This window comes from Babylonia areolata, chromosome 23 (assembly GCF_041734735.1).
Source record: "Babylonia areolata isolate BAREFJ2019XMU chromosome 23, ASM4173473v1, whole genome shotgun sequence".
In the NCBI taxonomy this organism is placed as follows: domain Eukaryota; kingdom Metazoa; phylum Mollusca; class Gastropoda; order Neogastropoda; family Buccinidae; genus Babylonia; species Babylonia areolata.
This window is the reverse complement of record NC_134898.1, coordinates 1,675,146-1,698,510: the sequence shown is the minus strand read 5'-3', so window position 1 is coordinate 1,698,510 and position 23,365 is coordinate 1,675,146. Positions and strand designations below refer to the sequence as shown.

Below are 23,365 nucleotides of genomic sequence, written 5' to 3'. Positions count from 1 at the left end.
ATTACCAGTACATGTTAACATCACATTACCAGTACATGTTAACATCACATTACCAATACATTGTCAGCATCACATTACCAGTACATGTTAACATCACATTACCAGTACATGTTAACATCACATTACCAATACATTGTCAGCACCAGCGGTTTGTCGTGTACAAGACGGGTCTGACTGACGCAAGCAAACACAAATTTCGGAGTATGTGAAGTGGTATGTCCTGTCTGTCGTGTACACTCCATGTGCCGTAACCTACACACCAAGAAAACATATCTTTCAAACGATTCATAGTAGATTGTACAATAAGAAAATCTGGCTTAGTTTAGGCAGCTAGTATAAACACATTTTACACAAGAAAAATAGGCTCGTTTTAAGCAGCTCTTTAGATACATTTACACATGCAGAAACTGGGTTTTACAGAAAGATAGGTGAAGCTGCAGCCTGCTTGAATATGCTTGTACAGTAGTACAGAAACCAGGTGGTCGTAGTCTGTAGTGGGGAGTCTGGACTGGCAATGTTGAAAGAGCGCCATGGTCATATTCATAGTGTGTGTTAAGCGTAGTCTTTTATACATGGTTCACAAAAATGTAAGGACTACTTTGGAACTGGCAATGTTGTTTGTTTGTTTGTTTTTTATCGGGGGTACTATGAAGTGATGGTGAATTTCCGGCAGATGGTGGTGTGTGCAGCTGGTGTGGTGAGCACCTCTCATATCCACTGGGCCTTTCTTTCACATGCACTGCCCCCTTTTTTTTTCTTTTTCTTTTTCTTTTTTACAATGAAAAGCTACAGCTGTCGTTGGTAAACAACTGGATAACTGTCAATTTCTGCCTGAAGCATCGCTCGATCAATGGCATTTAACAAGTTTCATGGTGCAGTGTGCCTGAAACAGCCGTCAGTGTGATCAGAGAGAGTGGTGGTGTACCGCACAGAGCCTGCCTAAATCAAATCATCTCTTGATTTTTTTTGTTTTGTCTTATGAAGAACTACCTGCTTTCCTGGAATGGTCCCTAAATTTCTGTGAACCCTGTATATGTGTGCATGTATAAATACATTAGTCTGTGAAACCTGTCTCACATATCTCAGATTTTTGTGTGTGTGTGTTTGTAGAGAAACAAGACTTACTCTTCGGAAAAAAAAAAAAAGCAACTGTATTGGACAGATTTTGTATTGACTTTTAATACGAATGTCGTGTATGACACTGAGAGCATGATGTGGGGTCGATGTGTGTCGGTCTGTAGTGTCTCCTTACTACTTATTTTGATGTCAAAACAACAAACATGTGTATACTTATTTTGATGTCAAAACAACAAACATGTGTATACTTATTTTGACGTCAAAACAACAAACATGTGTATACTTATTTTGATGTCAAAACAACAAACATGTGTATACTTATTTTGACGTCAAAACAACAAACATGTGTATACTTATTTTGATGTCAAAACAACAAACATGTGTATACTTATTTTGACGTCAAAACAACAAACATGTGTATACTTATTTTGATGTCAAAACAACAAACATGTGTATACTTATTTTGACGTCAAAACAACAAACATGTGTATACTTATTTTGATGTCAAAACAACAAACATGTGTATACTTATTTTGATGTCAAAACAACAAGCATGTGTATACTTATTTTGATGTCAAAACAACAAACATGTGTATACTTATTTTGATGTCAAAACAACAAACATGTGTATACTTATTTTGATGTCAAAACAACAAACATGTGTATACACTTTGCTCATATTTTTTAATCTTGTGCATGCTTCTCCAAAAACAAATTAGAGTGATTTTTTTTTTTTTAAGAAACCGAAGAAATTGATTGAAAACAACCCATGTCTGATGCGCTAGGCGTCAAATCATTTGAAGTCATTTGTGTTTTCAGCTGGAGAAAATATCTCCGAATGAAAAGAAATTCTTTCTGGACCACAAAACAGGGTGCCAAGTTGATAAGTGGGCGTTGGTAATTGTGAGTGATGGTAATAGTAATGGTGGATCATGGTAATAATGGGTCATGGAGATAGTAGGCAGTGGTAACAGTGGGTCAGGGTCATGCCCAGCCATGGTAACAGCGAGCCGTGGTGAGACTGAGTCAGGCCAACACAGGACCAAGTCAGCAGCAGACCTCTGTGGCCCATAGCCGTGGTGAGGGAGTCAGGCCAACACAGGACCAAGTCACCAGCAGACCTCTGTGGCCCATAGCCGTGGTGAGACTGAGTCAGGCCAACACAGGACCAAGTCTGCAGCAGATCTCTGTGGCCCATAGCCGTGGTGAGACAGAGTCAGGCCAACACAGGACCAAGTCAGCAGCAGACCTCTGTGGCCCATAGCCGTGGTGAGACAGAGTCAGGCCAACACAGGACCAAGTCACCAGCAGATCTCTGTGGCCCATAGCCGTGGTGAGACAGAGTCAGGCCAACACAGGGCCAAGTCACCAGCAGATCTCTGTGGCCCATAGCCGTGGTGAGACAGAGTCAGGCCAACACAGGACCAAGTCACCAGCAGACCTCTGTGGCCCATAGCCGTGGTGAGACTGAGTCAGGCCAACACAGGACCAAGTCAGCAGCAGATCTCTGTGGCCCATAGCCGTGGTGAGGGAGTCAGGCCAACACAGAACCAGGTCAGCACCAGACCTCTGTGGCCCATAGCCGTGGTGAGACAGAGTCAGGCCAACACAGGACCAGCAGACCTCTGTGGCCCATATCTGTGGTGTTAACTTGTATACCTGCTGCAGTAACTGCCTGTGGATGTGACGTTACATCGAATGTAACCACCCCACTCACTCACTCCCTCCCTCGACCGCTGGGGTCGTTGGGGGGGGACATGAGGAAGATGTCATAGCTCGCCACGCCGTTCTGTTGGCAGCTGTCGTGAGGAGATCTGGCATCGTCATTTTGGTCCATTCCTTGACGTTGTCGGACCAGCTCTTTCTCTGCCGCCCCCGTCTGCGCCCTCCCTCTACAGTCCCTTGGCTGTTTCTCGTGTTTCGTGACCACAACGTGTCGGTCAATACGCGTTAAATAACACACTTCTGTCAGTTCTCACGTCACTGTGTATTAACCACCAACAAACAAAATGAAATATAAAGAATCAGAACTGGGTGACATTTGAGGCAGACGGTTTTGGAGAAGCATGCACGTGATGCCTGTATTGTAAACGAAGACACAGACTGCTCCTACCCCCAACACACAACTGACCCGTACAGTGTTGTGCACAATGTTTGTGACTGACAGGTATATTATCTGGTGGTTGCTGCTGACTCCGTGTCTAATGCCCACTGTGTTGCATTGTGTGTTTTCTGTGGTTTCAGGTTGAAAAGAAAATCAATTACTTCATGATGTTCCATCGCCGCTACTAACCCCGATAGCGCATACCACCCCCTCCTCCTCCTCCTCCTCGCAGCCCCCATCTCGTATGTGGCTGCATGCATGCACGTGCACTGCGCGCATGTCAGGGGAACGCGTGTTGTGCATGACCTAGTGACCTACTTACCTCTCAGCACTTGCTTTTGATTGAGATAGAGAACTCTAGTGGCAGCTGCGGAGAGAGACAGAGAGAGAGAGAGGGTTGGAGCAGTGTGTGTGGATCAGTGCAGCACGAGTGCAGCTGTACCTGTCCGCCCTCCGTCATATCGGCCCTGTCTCCTGCACCACCCCTCTTGTCTCCCCCTACTTCCTTCTGGGCATGCGCACACACTCACACTCTGGACAACTTTCGTGTGTTTTTTTTTCGTTCATTTTTTAAATTGTTTATTTGCTTTTTGTTGTTTTTTGTGTTTTTTTGTTGTTGTTTTGTTTTTTGCATGGCCAGTAGCGGTGACGTTATAACAACGCGGCAGAAACTAACGTGAGTCTAACGTTTGCTGCTGGTAGAAGAGCATGTGGCTGGAAGACTAGCCAGTGAACGTTGTGGCCTGACTGGTCTTCATGACTAACCCTGGCTGGCTGCTGAGGAGAGCAAGTTCTGTGTGGCGGTGACTCTTCCATCCCTCTCTCTGGACTGTTTCTGTTGACCGCTGACCACCCTGACTCTTGTAGAGAATCGTCACACACCAGAGCTCTGAGAGAATCGTCACACACCAGAGGTCTTCAACAGAGTCAGCAGTTTGAAGTGTAGAAAACTGGGAAGGGTAACAAAGTTCTGGTGCTTTTCTTTTTTCTTTTTTTTTCTTTTTTTTTTTCTTTTTTCTTCTTTTTTTTCTTTTTCTTTTTTTGTTGGTTTTTTTTTCTCTCCTTTTTTTTCTCTCTTCACAAACAGTTTGTACAGTGTCCGTTCTGGCTCGTTTATTTTCTTGTCGTTTTTGTACAAAATTAGTCATGTCACATGACCTCACAATACCCCTTTTTTTTTTCTCTCGCTTTGATTGTTGATTGTTACAAGCTGGGTTTTCTTTTGATTTGTTTGTTTCCAATAAGCGCCTGTTATCAGTGTACACTATGTAATGGCTTTGTTCCGTGGGGTGACAGGTAGCGGGGATGTGTGCACAGTTAGCATACCTAAAGAGTTCTGGACTTTTAGCACAGTGTAGCATACCTAAAGAGTTCTGGACTTTTAGCACAGTGTAGCATACCTAAAGAGTTCTGGACTTTTAGCACAGTGTAGCATACCTAAAGAGTTCTGGACTTTTAGCACAGTGTAGCATACCTAAAGAGTTCTGGAATTTTAGCACAGTGTAGCATACCTAAAGAGTTCTGGACTTTAAGCACAGTGTAGCATACCTAAAGAGTTCTGGAATTTTAGCACAGTGTAGCATACCTAAAGAGTTCTGGACTTTAAGCACAGTGCAGCATACCTAAAGAGTTCTGGAATTTTAGCAGTGTAGCATACCTAAAGAGTTCTGGACTTTAAGCACAGTGTAGCATACCTAAAGTGTTCTGGGCTTTTAGCACAGTGTAGCATACCTAAAGTGTTCTGGAATTTTAGCAGTGTAGCATACCTAAAGAGTTCTGGACTTTAAGCACAGTGTAGCATACCTAAAGTGTTCTGGACTTTTAGCACAGTGTAGCATACCTAAAGAGTCAGTTCTGGACTTGTAGCACAGTGTAGCATACCTAAAGAGTTCTGGACTTTAAGCACAGTGTAGCATACCTGCTAGTGATCTAGGGCGGTTGGTAGATTGTTATAGTTCTTCTCCAAAGAAACGACGTGCTCTGTCCAGTAAGAATGTACACAGTAAACTGTTATTCGGCTTCTTCAGAAATCTCTGTCTCTCTCTCTCTCTGTCTCTCTCTATCTCTCTCTCTGTCACACACACACACACACACACACACACACACACACACACACACACACACACACACACACACAGATTATAGTTACACCGCTACAGATAGGGCTGTGTTGAAAAATTCACAAAGGAAACGACAGTTACTCTCACTTGTTTATTGTCTATCCACTACAAGGTGGTTTAGCCACGCACACATTCAGTCATTTCAGCACACACACACACACACACACACACACACACACACACACACACACTGTGCATGTGGAGGATGGGTGAGGGGAGGGAGGGTGGTGAGTGAGAGAGAGACCAGACAAGAAGACCGCACTACAGTCCAGCAACACACACTTGGTTTGGCTTTCCCTCCGTGACAGCTGCCAGAACACTGGGTGATGAGGGGGGAGGGGGGAGACCATGGCCACTGATGTTGTCAGAAACCGACAGTTCGTTGCCTTTGTGTCTCCTGTACTGACTGGCTTACCTGTGTTGTACCTACCTCTGACGACCCAAGGCGTAACGCGGCAGAATGCGTCAGGCATAGCACCTGTGATCCAGTGTTCACCTGTGATCCAGTGTTCTCCAGTGATGACAATTCCAGGCCCCGTTTCGGCATGGTGTTGTGTCCTTGGGAAAGGCACTGTAGTCCGATTTTCCCCCACTCTGTCCTGGTGTGACTGGGTGACGTCCTGACTGGTTGGGGGGTGGGGGAGGGTCACAGGGAGTGTGGGAAGGAGAGGACTGGGTCCCGCCTTCCTGTGCCAAGCTCTACACACCGTGGAGTTTCATTCACTGCCCCGATGGCCTTAAAAGGCTATGGGACCTTTGACCTTTAACCTATCTCGCCGTGAACCCTGACTATCTGGCCGTGAACAGTGTTGTGGTCACTGACTGTGACCACTCTCCTTGGACACATTGCAGCATAACCATACCTCTTTACTCTGTTATTGTTGTTGATGTCTTTATCGTTTTGATAATGATTATTATGATGATGATATTTTGCCAATGTGCACATTCACGTTAACAAATATAGACCGCACCCTGTACTGCATGTTGGCGATTTGCTGTTTGATGAAATATGCACAGCGTTTTCCCCTCACCCAGTTTTTCTCTGCTAAAGAAAACATTGATTACAACGTGCATGTCCTTTTTTATTCTATTTTTGAGATTTATTGCATGATTGATAATTTGTGTTTTAGTCAACGAGTCCATTAGGTGATATTTCTTTGTCCAGTGTAGTTTCTGGTTTCTAGTTTGTTGTTTTTTAAAGTTGATGTAAGAGACAGGGGACCTGCCTGTATGTCTGAGAGCTCTGAAGAGACCTCTTCATTGTTCGGGTTGCTGCAGCAAGTTTTCTCCTGTCTGAAGAAATTTGGGAACTGTCGGTTCGGTAGTATGGCAGACATGGCATGGTGGGAGGGAGGAGGGTGTATTTCAGCTGTCAGACTTTTTTTTTTCTGAACTGCTGTTAAGCTGTGGAAGAGTGAGACAGTCTTTTGCTCTTTCTTCTCAGTGAAGGTGGACTGTATCTACTTCAGAGACGCCTTGGATGTAAGGTTGTCATAGATACAGTCCATGGTGTGGCCACACTGTGAAGTTATAACAACAACGATGATGAACAATTATTCAGCGGTTTGTTGTTGTTGTTTTCTCCTTAAATAGAGTTCAAATTGTTTTACATTAGGAACTTCAGTGACTGTAGATGACGAAATAAATCAGTTCAGTTAACTGTGAAGAGACAGCCGTCAGTACGAGGCGCGTCTGCAACGTGTGTAAGCGGCGAGTTTCCGTCTTGTCATGGGGCCGTGTGGAGCTGGGTCAGCCCACTTTCCTGCAGGTTCCGGGACACGTGGTTTGGGTCCTCTTGGTTCGTGTGCTTCCCTTCCAACTGTTGCCCGATGCTTGATGCCAGAGCTGACTGACACGCTGCAGGCTGCCTGGCTGGTGTCACGTGATGCTGGTGGTGGTGTGGCCCCGTGGTGTTGTGGAGCTCTGTTCAGTGCCCGGGGCCCAGTGGTCTGGGCTGAAAGAGTGGAGCGAGGGTTCCACGAGGTTTCTGGTCTGTCCCTCAGGATAGATGCACATAGCTGTCGTGGATAACTTTTTAGGATGACAATATCGCCAGACAGACCATGTGACAGCCAGTGGGTTGTGACTATTCTTCGTGCTTTTCTAGGATGATCCGTGGGTGTTCTTTCGGGATAAAGCCTACCATCATATTCTTCTCCCTCTCTCTCTGTCTCTGTCTCTCTCTCTCTCTCTCTGTACAGCAGAAGTAGTTGGCCTGTAAGAGGACCATTACCAGAACACTCCAGATTCACCCGTCAGAACAAGGTGTCAGTACAGCACCATAATTTTTATAGTCTGAATTTTCTTCTAATCTCTGAACGTGTGCCAGTGTGTCGTTGACAAGAGCCTGATGAAGACAGCCCGGCTTGCTGTGTCTCTGATGACTCAGCCCACCATTTGTCACTGTCAGCTGGACTGGTTGATAGCACTCTGCAGTACTGATAGCGCTGCGAGGTTTTCTTGATGTAGTTTGTCCGTCACTGGACGTCTCACCGCACAACCCGAACCAGGTAGGTCAGAGGGTGGTCCTGGCTGTGCTGTTCTGTAGCGTGCGGGGATAATGAAGACATCTGGAGGAAGGAGCAAAAGGCTTTTGGCCTTCTTCCTTGCACTGTGTTCTGATAATCATTTAGAGAAAGGAAGAGGAGAAAGGTGAACACTGAACAATTACTGCTAACGAGCAGAATCAGAATCAGAAATTTTAATGTCAGTTAAACCTGAAAAAGGTTTATAAAACACGCATGCAAAATTACATGAAACCACACACAAAAAGCAAAACAAAATTGATAAATATTGAACAAGAGCACCGGCATGTGGCGATGTGTGTGGCTTATCAGGACATGAGCACCGGCATGTGGCGATGTGTGTGGCTTATCAGGACATGAGCACCGGCATGTGGCGATGTGTGTGGCTTATCAGGACATGAGCACCGGCATGTGGCGATGTGTGTGGCTTATCAGGACATGAGCACCGGCATGTGGCGATGTGTGGCTTATCAGGACATGAGCACCGGCATGTGGCGATGTGTGGCTTATCAGGAAATGAGCACCGGCATGTGGCGATGTGTGGCTTATCAGGACATGAGCACCGGCATGTGGCGATGTGTGGCTTATCAGGACATGAGCACCGGCATGTGGCGATGTGTGTGGCTTATCAGGAAATGAGCACCGGCATGTGGCGATGTGTGGCTTATCAGGACATGAGCACCGGCATGTGGCGATGTGTGTGGCTTATCAGGACATGAGCACCGGCATGTGGCGATGTGTGTGGCTTATCAGGACATGAGCACCGGCATGTTGCGATGTGTGTGGCTTATCAGGACATGAGCACCGGCATGTTGCGATGTGTGTGGCTTATCAGGACGTGAGCAGGCTGTCCCACATTGGCACCATGGCATGTGTTGCACAGTGATCAGTTTTTCTGTCTGTTTAACGGCACCGTGTTTGGCATGAACGTCCATGAGTGTTTTCCTTTTCTCTTTCTGACCTGTGTGTTCTGTGGAATGACATTTTGTCGTCACACCACATTTTGACGTCACACCCTGCATCCCGTCTTTTTCTTTCTGACCTGTGTGCTCTGTGGAATGACATTTTGTCGTCACACCACATTTTGACGTCACACCCTGCATTCCTGTCTTTTTCTTTCTGACCTGTGTGCTCTGTGGAATGACATTTTGTCGTCACACCACATTTTGACGTCACACCCTGCATTCCTGTCTTTTTCTTTCTGACCTGTGTGCTCGGTGGAATGACATTTTGTCGTCACACCACATTTTGACGTCACACCCTGCATTCCTGTCTTTTTCTTTCTGACCTGTGTGCTCTGTGGAATGACATTTTATCGTCACACCCTGCATTCTGTCTTTCCCCATTGCTCATGATGGAAGATTACTTGGTTTGGCTTGTACACTCCTGAAGACATGCTTGTTAGAATGTTTCGTGACGAAAATGTTTACATTCTGGAAATATATAATGTTCTCACAGTCTCTCACATTTTAAAATCTGCAAGAACTCCAAATCCATCAGAATTTCTGTTGACTTTTGTTTGTTTTTTTAGGAAAAGTAAGTTTGATTGAAATTGATATATCACAGTTAAAAACAATGGCAGACGTAAATGATTATTTTTTGACAAATGATTGCTTTTCGCTGCCTTTAAAAAAAAGATTATGACAAACATTACAAAATATCTAAGAGGACATCAACATGATTCAGTAGATCTCACAGTTGTGGTTGGCACCATTTTTTTCTGTGGAAATGCAAACAACGCTGCAATGAATAAGTAGACAAACAGATAAATGACTTCGTAAACTGTGAAGTGAAACAAATCATGTGAGTGATGTGCACCTTGTCCTACACAGGTGTCAATGCTGACAGAGGCAGGCGACGACAGGTGAGACAGACACACACACGGCAGCACTACACCCACCCAGCACACGACACACCTCTCTCCGTGCCTAGATCTCAGGTCAGAGCTTGAAAACTTCGCTCCGTCACAGTGACTCTGGTTGCTGCCACGACATTCACTTTTAAACTCGGCGACTGGATCTGTGATTTCGAAATCTTGACTGGGTCGTGCGCTCGATTCGCCATCTGATTGGACGAAGTGACAGGTTTTTGACATATGATTGGACGACATGACGGGTCTCTGACATGTGATTGGATCAAGCACCAGGCATGGGAACCAGTTAGGCCTTTTTATCCCTGGCACATGAATCGATCAACTGTCAGATCTGAAGGCAAGCTGTCACATCAATCTTGAATGCGATTGGAAGATAATTTAGACGTAATGTTAGCAGAAGATGCTAAAGATGTTATTTTAACAGGGTAAGTTGTCTTTTCCTCCATTTTAGGGAAGTTTATAATCTTACATGGCAGGAATTTGAGTGCTATCATCCTTGACGTTGCTCTTAGTACACAGAGACTTGAGACAGACAGAGGAAGGTTCACCGTGTGGAGGGCAGAAGTCATGATGCAGTGATATTTATTAGTCACGGAATTGATTGCTCATGTCAGACAACACGCGTAGGCTCTCATTGAGTTCAGGCCTCTGTGAACATCAGAGCTGCACATGTGGTGGAGACGATTCATGTCTTGATGATTGAGAATGAAACACACACACACACACACTCACACACACCCGGACCCCAAAAGAAGGAGTGTTTGCAGTGGACAGTTGATCAGTGAGTTGCGGGAAGTGTGATTGGTGTTCAGTTGCATTGGTCTGTACGTCCTGCCAGGCTGTCTGTTCAGCAGGCAGTCACCACTGTGTGACACCCGGTGTAGCAGTCTATTCGTACTGTCTTAGAATTTTACCCCAGGGTCAAATCAGGCTAGCCCCGGTGTAATGTGGTCCTTCCTTACTGTCCATGTCCCCCTCGGCCATGTGGGGCAGCAACAAATAGCTTCTTCTGTAGCTGTTTCCGTAACAAACCCATTTTCATGGGCCCAGTTGTTAGCCCTGTGTCCAAGCCCTGTGTCCAACCTGGGGCCCAGTGGTTCGCACCTTGTCCAGCCTCTGGCCTTTCACACGTGTAGACTTTGGTCAGTTGTTGTCCAACACTTTGTACTGTGCAGACTGTGTGCTTGTACTTCAATAGGAGAATGAACATGGAGTTTGGGGGCGGTCCCACCAGGAGCATAAGCTCCTCCAGGCATAGCATGGGGAAGGAGGGGTGTGTGGGGGTGGGGGGTGGGGGGGGGGGGGTAGACTAGGTTCACAGGGTAAATTTCAACATGTCAGAACTAACCCCCATAATTTTACCCCTCCTCATAATAGGTATGGATTTGAGGCCAGCTGGAAATGACCCCTTGGATAGATTGGCTCAGCGAGAATCAACACAGATTGATTGGCTCAGCGAACAGACTGATTGGCTCAGTGAGAATCAACACAGACTGATTGGCTCAGCGAGAATCAACACAGACTGATTGGCTCAGCGAGAATCAACACAGACTGATTGGCTCAGCGAGAATCAACACAGACAGATTGGCTCAGCGAGAATCAACACAGACTGATTGGCTCAGCGAACAGACTGATTGGCTCAGCGAGAATCAACAGACTGACTGGCTCAGCGAGAATCAACAGATAGACTGGCTCAGCGAGAATCAACAGACTGATTGGCTCAGCGAGAATCAACACAGACTGATTGGCTCAGCGAGAATCAACAGATAGACTGGCTCAGCGAGAATCAACACAGACTGATTGGCTCAGTGAGAATCAACAGATAGACTGGCTCAGCGAGAATCAACAGATAGATCGGCTCAGCGAGAATCAACACAGACTGACTGGCTCAGTGAGAATCAACAGATACTGGCTCAGCGAGAATCAACAGATAGACTGGCTCAGCGAGAATCAACAGACTGACTGGCTCAGTGAGAATCAACAGATAGATTGGCTCAGCGAGAATCAACACAGACTGATTGGCTCAGCGAGAATCAACAGATAGATTGGCTCAGCGAGAATCAACAGATAGATTGGCTCAGCGAGAATCAACAGATAGACTGGCTCAGTGAAAATCAACAGATAGACTGGCTCAGTGAGAATCAACAGATAGATTGGCTCAGCGAGAATCAACAGATAGATTGGCTCAGCGAGAATCAACAGACTGAGAATCAACAGATAGATTGGCTCAGCAAGAATCAACAGATAGACTGGCTCATAGACTGGCTCAGCAAGAATCAACAGATAGACTGGCTCAGCAAGAATCAACAGATAGACTGGCTCAGTGAGAATCAACACAGACTGTCCCTCACGTTTCCTTCTGTTCAGTTATAATGAAGAGTGAGGATGGCCCAGAACAACCACCATTCTTCACTAACAGCTTGATTAAACCCGTAGAAGAGTTGTACTCCCAACTCAGTCAGGGAGGAGGGGGTTGATCTTGATAAGCCACAAATAACCCCCCGGGGGGGGAGAGAGGGGACGGGGGGGGGGGGGGTCATTCGAGTATAGCCCAGAATAGCCCTGGGGTCAAATCTAGGCAGGTGTAGTTTGAAGTTGTTACAGCAGAACGTGGGTAAGAGGTCTGCAACAAGTCTGGCAGTGGTGACGTGTGTTGCCCCCCAACCCCCAGCCCCCTCAGAACCCTCCCCCACCCCACCCCCCACACCCCAACTGTTTGTGACTGCTGCTGACGATGCTGCCGCCACAGTGTGGTGCAGCGCCCCCTGGCAACGAGGATTCAGCAAGCCAGAGCTTTTTATTGATTGGTTGATTGACTGCTTTGTTTATTTATTCATTTGTTTCTGAGGGCAGGGACAGAGCGAGGGCAAGAGAACACTGGCCGAGTGTGAAGAGCGGTTTAATCAGAGTGATGGATGTGGACATCACGGGGGGGAGGGGCAGGGGAGGGGGAATGGGAAGGGAGGCTGGGGGTTGCAAACAGATTCCTTTACGGTTTTTTTGTTTGGTTGGGGGGCGGGGGAGGGGGGTGGTGCTTGTTTTTTTAAAATACCTATCAAGCAGCAGCTATGGCCGAATCGCTCAGGTGTTGGACTGGGCTTCTGACCCAGTGTTCACCAGTGATCAGGGTTCGAGGCCCCGTTTCGGCATGGTGTTGTGTCCTTGAGAAAGGCACTGTACTCCGATTCTCCTCACCCCAGCCAGGTGTGAATGGGTACCTGACTTGGCAGGGACAGGTCAAAATGGCCAGAAGGAGAGAATCAGGCCCCGCCTTCCTGTGCCACGCCTGAGACACAGTGGGTATGAATTCCCTGCCCCAGTGGCCGTTAAAGGCTGCTGTGGCACCTTTAACCTTAATCTTTGAACAAGTCTTTAACCTTAATCTTTGAACAAGTCTAAGAGGAACACTAATAATGACAGAAAGGGAACAGCTGTATCGTTATTTATTTATCAGAGTACACCATCGTCTGTTGTCAGTGCTCTTGTACATGTTGGGGTGGGGCTTTGGATGTGTGTTGGTGTTGTTGTATTGGTCATGGTTGTTGTGATTTATCGTTTTGGCTTTGTCCCTGTTATATGACGTGACAGTCATACTTAGTGCTAGGAGTTTGGTTCAGAGTGAAAGGTGTGCAACGTCTACCAATGCTGCACTGGACCTGTGGGTAACCTGCAGAGAGGGGGGTGGGGTTGGGAGGGGAGGCAGGGGGTAGGTGGGGGTAGGTGAGAAGTGGGGGGTAAACTTGAATGAGTGAGGAAGTAAAGATGTACATATCTATTATTTGTGGTGGTGTGTGGTGTGCTTACCAAAAATAAAGAAAAAAAAAGAAAAAGAAAAACTATGACATGATTGGCATGTCAATGTACCTCATTCATTCTAGATTCAGATAATGTTGATTATTTATTGGACTGATCACGTTGATTGGAGTTGTCGATCTTTTTTTGCTTTTTTTTTTTATGGGCCTTCGTTCGATTTGCCAAATGTTGCAGTCATGTTTATTGTTGTCTCATGACTATTTTATTATTTTTGCTTGTTAAGGCACACACACACATGCAAATGCATGCATACACACAAACATGCGCCACATATTTAATGTGGAATTAACAAAAATAAGTATAAATGCACACATACACACTCACATTACTCAAACTTATGTACAGACATACAGAGATTTGACATAATACTGATACTCCCACATCACACACATTCATACATGCATGTACTCAGAGTTATCAAAATATTGGGGAAATCATATTCCTCTCTTGTTTAGGCAGTCAAACATACCCAATATATTGTTGCTTTGACTAAAGTCTTTTAATTAATCGTTTTAATGGTTTTCCAGCTGATATATATATATATAGTTTTATTCAGATGGAGAAAAAATATATGTGAATGAAACACACAGATATAACATTGGATTTAACCTTCAAAAGATACACACACACACGCATAACCGCATGCATGCAAACACATGCATACTCACACACGCAAAGATATATCAAACTTTTCCCCATCCAATTTCTTTACAAGCCAGCAGGTTTACAATAATTATCTCCCTTTTCCATATAATCCTATGGTGGTATATGGGGTATAAAAGAACACCGATGTGTTGAAAAAAATGTATATATGTTCATCGGTGATGAAGATTAAGACCACTGCTGGCAAATCAGACACCAGGTGACACAGCACAGTCAGTCATTATGCAAACTGCTGAGGTCAAAATGTTCTCCAAGTGTGTAAATAAATAAACAAGTCTGTTTGTTGTCCAAACTACTTGTAATTGTACAATGCTTTATTTTTTTTCCCATCAGTTTGTACCATATTGTGATATCACTATTGTCAGTAAACTATTTTACAACTGCTGGTTTCAGATCTTGGTGTGTGTGTGTGTTTGTGTGTAGCATAACCGTATTCCCCTCTCTCTCTTACCATGGTTGGAGGTAAGTCCCCACAACAGAATACTTCTGCATGGTTATTAGAGGATGATAACTTGCCTTGTGTTGAATTGAACTGCATTGTTTTGCATTGTATCATATTACTTTTTTGTCACAACAGATTTCTAAGGCTGCGGCCATAGTAAACCCGGTTTTTTACCGCCGTCTTTTTTGCCGGCCCGGGTAAAAGAACCTGCCTGGCTTAATTGCTCTGTGGCGTCACCGATGACGGATGTGGGTGGCCATAGTGGAGCAGGCCCGGCCCGGCATTTTCAACCCGTCGTTTCGACTTTGGTGCAAAACGTCCGTTTGCCGGGTCAAGAGAAAGGGGAAGAACTCCGTTCCGGATTTTTCAATGACTTATCTCCCTTGCAAACATGGACGAAGAGAAGTTTGTCCGTGCTGTGAGGCTCAGAACATTTATTTACAGCAGGAGTGACAAGAGACATGCCAACAGAGATCTTGTGGCGGCTGCGTGGGAGGAGAACATTGCGAAAATGGTAAGTGTGCATACTAAATTGCTGTTTTTTTTTAAAATTCACATGTCTCTCTCTCACACACATACGCACGCACGACACACACACACACACATATGTGCGCGCAGATGTACACACTAGAACTGCTCGGCAGAAGTTAGTTGACTTTTCTCGAAGATCAGGTGCACAGAGTTCAAGAAGATGATCAAAAGAATGAGGTGTCATTCTGAGGTACTGATGAAACTTCTTTGAGTGATTGCGCAGTTGGGGCATCAGATGGTGATATTCTCCATACGTTGATAGGAAGAAGAGCGAAACGTCGTAGGCTCCATCTTTTCTTCCTCAACCACAGCAACAACAACGATCTGTTCCGTTTCGTCCGCGCCATTTTGATAGTGACGACTCGCATTTCCCTTGACCGCACTTGGCCTCAGCAAGAGACGGCCGTCAAAACTCCGGACGGCCGGGTTTACTATGGCCGCAGCCTAAGTGTGAAATTTGAGCAGTTCTATCCGGATTTTTCTCCACAATTTGCCAGAGACAAATTGTTAACTTGCAATTTCTTTTACGGGCGCTAAATCAACGCTGCGTACAGGACCTAAGTTTATTCTCATTCAAAAGACTAGGATCCAGGCCACATGAGGTCTAATGGAGGGTGGGGAGTATAAATCCCAGTTCATATATAATGAATGGGAAAGGATACACACACACAAATCATATTACACATAATATGAAGTCATTTATTCAACATACAACATCCATCTCAATTGACACGAAACCACACTTACACATGAGAATGAACAGTAAATGAAGGACTAAACCATGTCGGCTTGCATGAAGAATGATATAACCCTACATGTCATGGTGAACAAACATCCCAACTATTCACATAGATTTTAAATATATTTTAAAAAGGAAAGAAAAAAGGTCAACTGCAACAGTAGTCACTAAAAAAACCAGAAAGTAGATGACAGAAACAACAATTTGATTCACTACCTGACAGAAACACTCATGTAGACACCAATTCACAGCACATTAAAACAAAAATTATATTAAAAAAAAAAAAAAAAAAGGGGGGGGGGGGGGGGAAGGATAGGGGATTTTCTAATAGTATAATCAGTCCATTATGGAAAAACATTACTGTCATAAACAGGATAAAGGCATGAAATGAGTCCAACATCCCACCCCTACACCGACTCAAAGACTTTCATGTAACTAAATCATCTCTCCTTTCTTCCCTTGAAGAACCGGGTTTGATTCAATGATGAGTTGATGGAGTCATCTGTACCATGATTGTGACTTGTCTGCTTTCTGTTTCACTCCTGATGAACATGACAATTAGGGTGTGGGGTGGAGATTCCAAGATGACTGTCAGAAGGGAGGGGCGGTGGGAGGGGGGAGGGATGTAACAAAAATTTCAAGTGAACCACTACATGACAAGTTAGGGCCGCGACAATGGGAGCATAGTGACTGAGAACTTGTACAGTGATCAATGCCTCAACCCCTGATATCACCACTGCACGCTACAAAGTGTCACATGCACCATGACTTTCCACAAAACATCAGAAAAGAGAACATGAAAACTGGCCACAGACCTTTACATTTATAACAGCCAGTGACATTATATAATTTAAAAAAACAAAAAACAATGTATGCAGCAGTAATTGCTATCAGGCATATAATGGCTTGACCTATTTGCAAAAAAAAAACAAACCATCAACAAACAAACAAAACTTCCGACTGAATTAAAAAAAAAAAAACACACAAAAATAATGGCTCGTCACTCTATAACCCCAACATCCAGACTGAGACACTAGTGACTACGGACCCCACATCCAACTACGGACCCTACCGACACCCACTACAGACCCCACATCCCACTACAGACCCCACACCCACTACGGACCCCACACTACGGACCCCACATTCCACTACAGACCCCACACTACAGACGCCACACTACAGACGCCACACTACAGACGCCACATCCCACTCCAGACCCCATACTACAGACCCCACATCCCACTCCAGACCCCATACTACAGACCCCACATCCCACTACAGACCCCAGACCCCACACTACGGACCCCACATCCCACTACAGACCCCACACCCCACTACAGACCCCACACTACAGACGCCACACTACAGACCCCCCACCCCACTACAGACCCCACACCCCACTACAGACCCCACTACAGACCCCAACACCCCACTCCAGACCCCACATCCCACTCCAGACCCCACACCCCACTACGGACCCCACACCCCACTACAGACCCCACACTACGCACCCCACACCCACACTATGGACCCCACTACAGACCCACACCCACTACAGACCCCACAGTACAGACCCCACACCCCACTACAGACCCCGCATCCCACTACGGACCCCACACTACAGACCCCGCATCCCACTACGGACTCCACACCCCACTACAGACCCACACTACAGACCCCACATCCCACTACAGACCCCACATCCCACTACAGACCCGACACTACAGACCCCACACCCACTACAGACCCCGCATCCCACTACGGACGCCACACTACAGACCCCACACCCACTACAGACCCCGCATCCCACTACGGACCCCACACTACAGACCCCACACCCCACTACAGACCCCACACCCCACTCCAGACCCCCACACCCCACCCCACACTACGGACCCCACACCCCACACCAGACCCCACAGTACAGACCCCACACCCCACAGTACAGACCCCGCACCCCACTTCAGACCCCGCATCCCACTACGGACCCCACACTACGGACCCCGCATCCCACTACGGACTCCACACCCCACGGACCCCACACCCCACTACAGACCCACACTACAGACCCCACATCCCACTACAGACCCGACACTACAGACCCCACATCCCACTACAGACCCGACACTACAGACCCCACATCCCACTACAGACCCGACACTACAGACCCCACACCCACTACAGACCCCGCATACCACTACAGACCCCCACACCCCACTACGGACCCCACACTACAGACCCCACTACGGACCCCCACACCCCACTGCAGACCCCACACCCCACTACGGACCCCACACCCCACTACGGACCCCACTACAGACCCACACCCACTACAGACCCCACACCCCACTACAGACCCCGCATCCCACTACAGACCCCGCATCCCACTACAGACCCCGCATCCACACCCCACTTCAGACCCCGCATCCCACTACGGACCCCACACTACAGACCCCGCATCCCACTACGGACTCCACACCCCACGGACCCCACTACAGACCCCACACCCACTACGGACCCCACTACGGACCCCACACCCCACTACAGACCCCACACTACGGACCCCACACCCCGCATCACACTACAGACCCCGCATCCCACTACGGACCCCACACTACAGACCCCACACCCACTACACACCCCGCATCCCACTACGGACCCCACACTACAGACCCCGCATCCCACTACAGACCCCACACTACAGACCCCACACTACAGACCCCGCATCCCACTACAGACCCCTCACTACGGACCCCCACTACAGACCCCACATCCCACTACGGACCCGACACTACAGACCCCACACCCCACTACGGACCCGACACTACAGACCCCACATCCCACTACGGACGCCACACTACAGACCCCACTCCCACTACAGACCCCGCATCCCACTATAGACCCCCACACTACAGACCCCACACCCCACTACAGACCCCACACTACAGACCCCACACCCACTACAGACCCCGCATCCAACTATAGACCCCACACTACAGACCCCATACTACAGACCCCACTCCAGACCCCACACCCCACTACGGACCCCGCACTGCAGACCCCACACCCACTACGGACCCCACACTACAGACCCCACATCCCGCTACGGACCCGACACTACAGACCCCGCATCCCACTATCGACCCCACACTACAGACCCCGCATCCCACTACGGACCCCACATCCAACTACAGACCCCACACTACAGACCCCACACTCCACTACGGACCCCACATCCCACTACGGACCCCACACTACAGACCCCACACTACAGACCCCACACCCACTACAGACCCCGCATCCCACTACGGACCCCACACTACAGACCCCATATCCCACTACGGACCCCTACTCTACAGACGCCACTCTACAGACGCCACACTACAGACCCCCCACCCGACTACAGACACCACATCCCACTACAGACCCCCACACTACAGACCCCACACCCACTACGGACCCCACACTACAGACCCCACACTACAGACCCCGCATCCCACTACGGACCCCCCACTACGGACCCGACACTACAGACCCCACACCCCACTACGGACCCCACACTACAGACCCCGCATCCCTCTACGGACGCCACACTACAGACTCCACTCCCACTACAGACCCCACACCCCACTACGGACCCCACTACGGACCCCACAGTACAGACCCCACACCCACTACAGACCCCACACTACAGACCCCATACTACAGACCCCACTCCAGACCCCACACCCCACTACGGACCCCGCACTGCAGACCCCACACCCACTACGGACCCCACACTACAGACCCCACATACCGCTACGGACCCGACACTACAGACCCCACATCCCGCTACGGACCCGACACTACAGACCCCACACCCACTACAGACCCCGCATCCCACTATCGACCCCACACTACAGACCCCACATACCGCTACGGACCCGACACTACAGACCCCACACCCACTACAGACCCCGCATCCCACTATCGACCCCACACTACAGACCCCGCATCCCACTACGGACCCCACATCCAACTACAGACCCCACACTACAGACCCCGCATCCCACTACGGACGCCACATCCCACTACGGACCCCACACTACAGACCCCACACTACAGACCCCATATCCCACTACAGACCCCATATCCCACTACGGACCCTACTCTACAGATGCCACACTACAGACCCCCCACCCGACTGCAGACACCAGACCCCACATCCCACTACAGACCCCCACACTACAGACCCCACACCCCACTACAGACCCCACACTACAGACCCCGCATCCCACTGCAGACCCCACACCCCACTACAGACCCACACTACAGACCCCACACCAACTACAGACCCGACACTACAGACCCCACACTACGGACCCCACACTACAGACCCCACATCCCACTACAGACCCGACACTACAGACCCCACACCCCACTACGGACCCCACACTACGGACCCCACACTATGGACCACACTACGGACCCCACTACAGACCCACACCCACTACAGACCCCACACCCCACTACAGACCCAACAGTACAGACCCCACACTACAGACCCCGCATCCCACTACAGACCCCGCATCCCACTACGGACTCCACACCCCACGGACCCCACACCCCACAGACCCCACACCCCACTACAGACCCAACACTACAGACCCCACACCCCACTACGGACCCTACACTACAGACCCCACACCCCACTACAGACCCCGCATCCCACTACGGACCCCACACTACAGACCCCGCATCCCACTACGGACCCCACACCCCACTACAGACCCACACTACAGACCCCACATCCCACTACAGACCCCGCATCCCACTACAAACCCCGCATACCACTACGGACCCCACACTACAGACCCCAGACCCCACTACGGACCCCCACACCCCACTACAGACCCCCACCCACTACAGACCCCACACCCCACTACAGACCCAACAGTACAGACCCCACACCCGACTTCAGACCCCGCATCCCACAACGGACCCCGCATCCCACTACGGACTCCACACCCCACGAACCCCACATCCCACGGACCCCACAACCCACTACAGACCCGACACTACAGACCCCACACCCACTACGGACCCTACACTACAGACCCCACACTACAGACCCCCACCCCACTACAGACCCCACACCCCACTACGGACCCCACACCCCACTACAGACCCCACACCACGGACCCCACACCCCGCATCACACTTCAGACCCCACACCACACTACAGACCCCCCACTACAGACCCCATATCCCACTACGGACCCCACATCCCACTCCAGACCCCACACTACAGACCCCGCATCCCACTACAGACCCCACACTACAGACCCCACACTACAGACCCCGCATCCCACTACGGACCCCACACCCCACTACAGACCCCACACTACAGACCCCACACCCCACTACGGACCCGACACTACAGACCCCACACCCCACTACAGACCCCACACCCCACTACAGACCCGACACTACAGACCCCGCATCCCATTACGGACTCCACACTACAGACCCACATCCCACTCCAGACCCCACACCCCACTACAGACCACGCATCCCACTACGGACCCCACACTGCAGACCCCACACCCACTACGGACCCCGCATCCCACTACGGACCCCACACTACAGACCCAACACCCCACTACGGACACCCCACTACGGACCCCACACTACAGACCCCACATCCCGCTACGGACCCGACACTACAGACCCCGCATCCCACTACGGACGCCACACTACAGACCCCACACCCACTACAGACCCCGCATCCCACTATCGACCCCACACTACAGACCCCGCATCCCACTACGGACCCCACACCCCACTACGGACCCTACACTACAGACCCCACACGCCCTACGGACCCCACACTACAGACCCCGCATCCCACTACGGACGCCCCACTACAGACCCCACACTACAGACCCCACACCCACTACGGACCCGACACTACAGACCCCAGACCCCACTACGGACCCGACACTACAGACCCCAGACCCCACTACGGACCCGACACTACAGACCCCACTACGGACCCGACACTACAGACCCCGCATCCCATTACGGACGCCACACTACAGACCCACATCCCACTCCAGACCCCACACCCCACTACAGACCACGCATCCCACTACGGACCCCACACTGCAGACCCCACACCCACTACGGACCCCGCATCCCACTACGGACCCCACACTACAGACCCAACACCCCACTACGGACCCCACACTACAGACCCCACATCCCGCTACGGACCCGACACTACAGACCCCGCATCCCACTACGGACGCCACACTACAGACCCCACACCCACTACAGACCCCGCATCCCACTATCGACCCCCACACTACAGACCCACATCCCACTACAGACCCCACACTACAGACCTCACACCCCACTACGGACCCTACACTACAGACCCCACGGACCCCACACTACAGACCCCATATCCCACTACGGACCCTACTCTACAGACGCCACTCTACAGACCCCCCACCCGACTACAGACACCAGACCCCACATCCCACTACAGACCCCCACACCTACTACGGACCCCACATCCCACACTACAGACCCCACACCCGACTACAGACCCCACACCCACTACGGAACACACACTACAGACCCCACACTACAGACCCCACATCCCACTACAGACCCCACACCCACTACAGACCCGACACTACAGACCCCGCATCCCACTACGGACGCCACACTACAGACCCCACTACAGACCCACACACCCACTACGGACCCCACACCCCAACTACAGGCCCCGCATCCCACTAACAGACCCCACACCCACTACGGACCCCGCATCCCACTACGGACCCCCACACCCCACTACAGACCCGACACTACAGACCCCGCATCCCACTACGGACGCCACACTACAGACCTCGCACTACGGACTCCGCATCCCCCTATGGACCCCACACTACGGATCCCGCATCCCACTACGGATCCCGCATCCCACTACGGATCCCGCATCCCACTACGGACCCCATACCCCACTACAGACCTCACACACCCACTACGGACCCTACACTACAGACCCCACACCCAATACGGACCCCACATCCCACTACAGACCCCACTACGGACCCCACACCCCACTCCAGACCCACATCCCACTCCAGACCCCACACCCCACAGTACAGACCCCGCATCCCACTACGGACTCCACGTCCCACTACAGACACCACACTACTACAGACCCAGCATCCCACTACAGACCCCACACCCCACTACAGACCCCACACCCCGCTACGGACCCCAGACCCCCCCCCACCCACCCCAGACCCCCCCCCACCCCACTACAGACACCAGACCCACTACAAACCCCCACACTACAGACCCCGCATCCCACTACAGACCCCAGACCCCACTACAGACCCCAGTACGGACCCCACACCCCACTACGGACGCCACACAACAGACCCCGCATCCCACTACGGACGCCACACTACAGACCC

The 23,365-nt window shown here is 49.6% G+C and overlaps 1 protein-coding gene across 4 annotated transcripts in view; it reads left to right on the top strand.

Annotated features, from left to right (window-relative positions):
* Nucleotides 1-10,981, top strand: part of LOC143298073 (spondin-1-like) — a 325,817-nt gene extending 314,836 nt beyond the window's left edge. For 3 of the 4 annotated variants that reach the window (XM_076610751.1, XM_076610753.1, XM_076610750.1), the window contains 2 exons: nt 3,322-3,423; nt 9,659-10,981. In XM_076610751.1, the coding sequence (XP_076466866.1) occupies nt 3,322-3,369 (48 nt within the window). In that variant the 3' untranslated portion in view covers nt 3,370-3,423; nt 9,659-10,981. The remainder of the gene's footprint in view (nt 1-3,321; nt 3,424-9,658) is intronic. The other variant, XM_076610752.1, reaches the window with a different exon arrangement.
* Nucleotides 10,982-23,365: the final 12,384 nt, after the last annotated feature.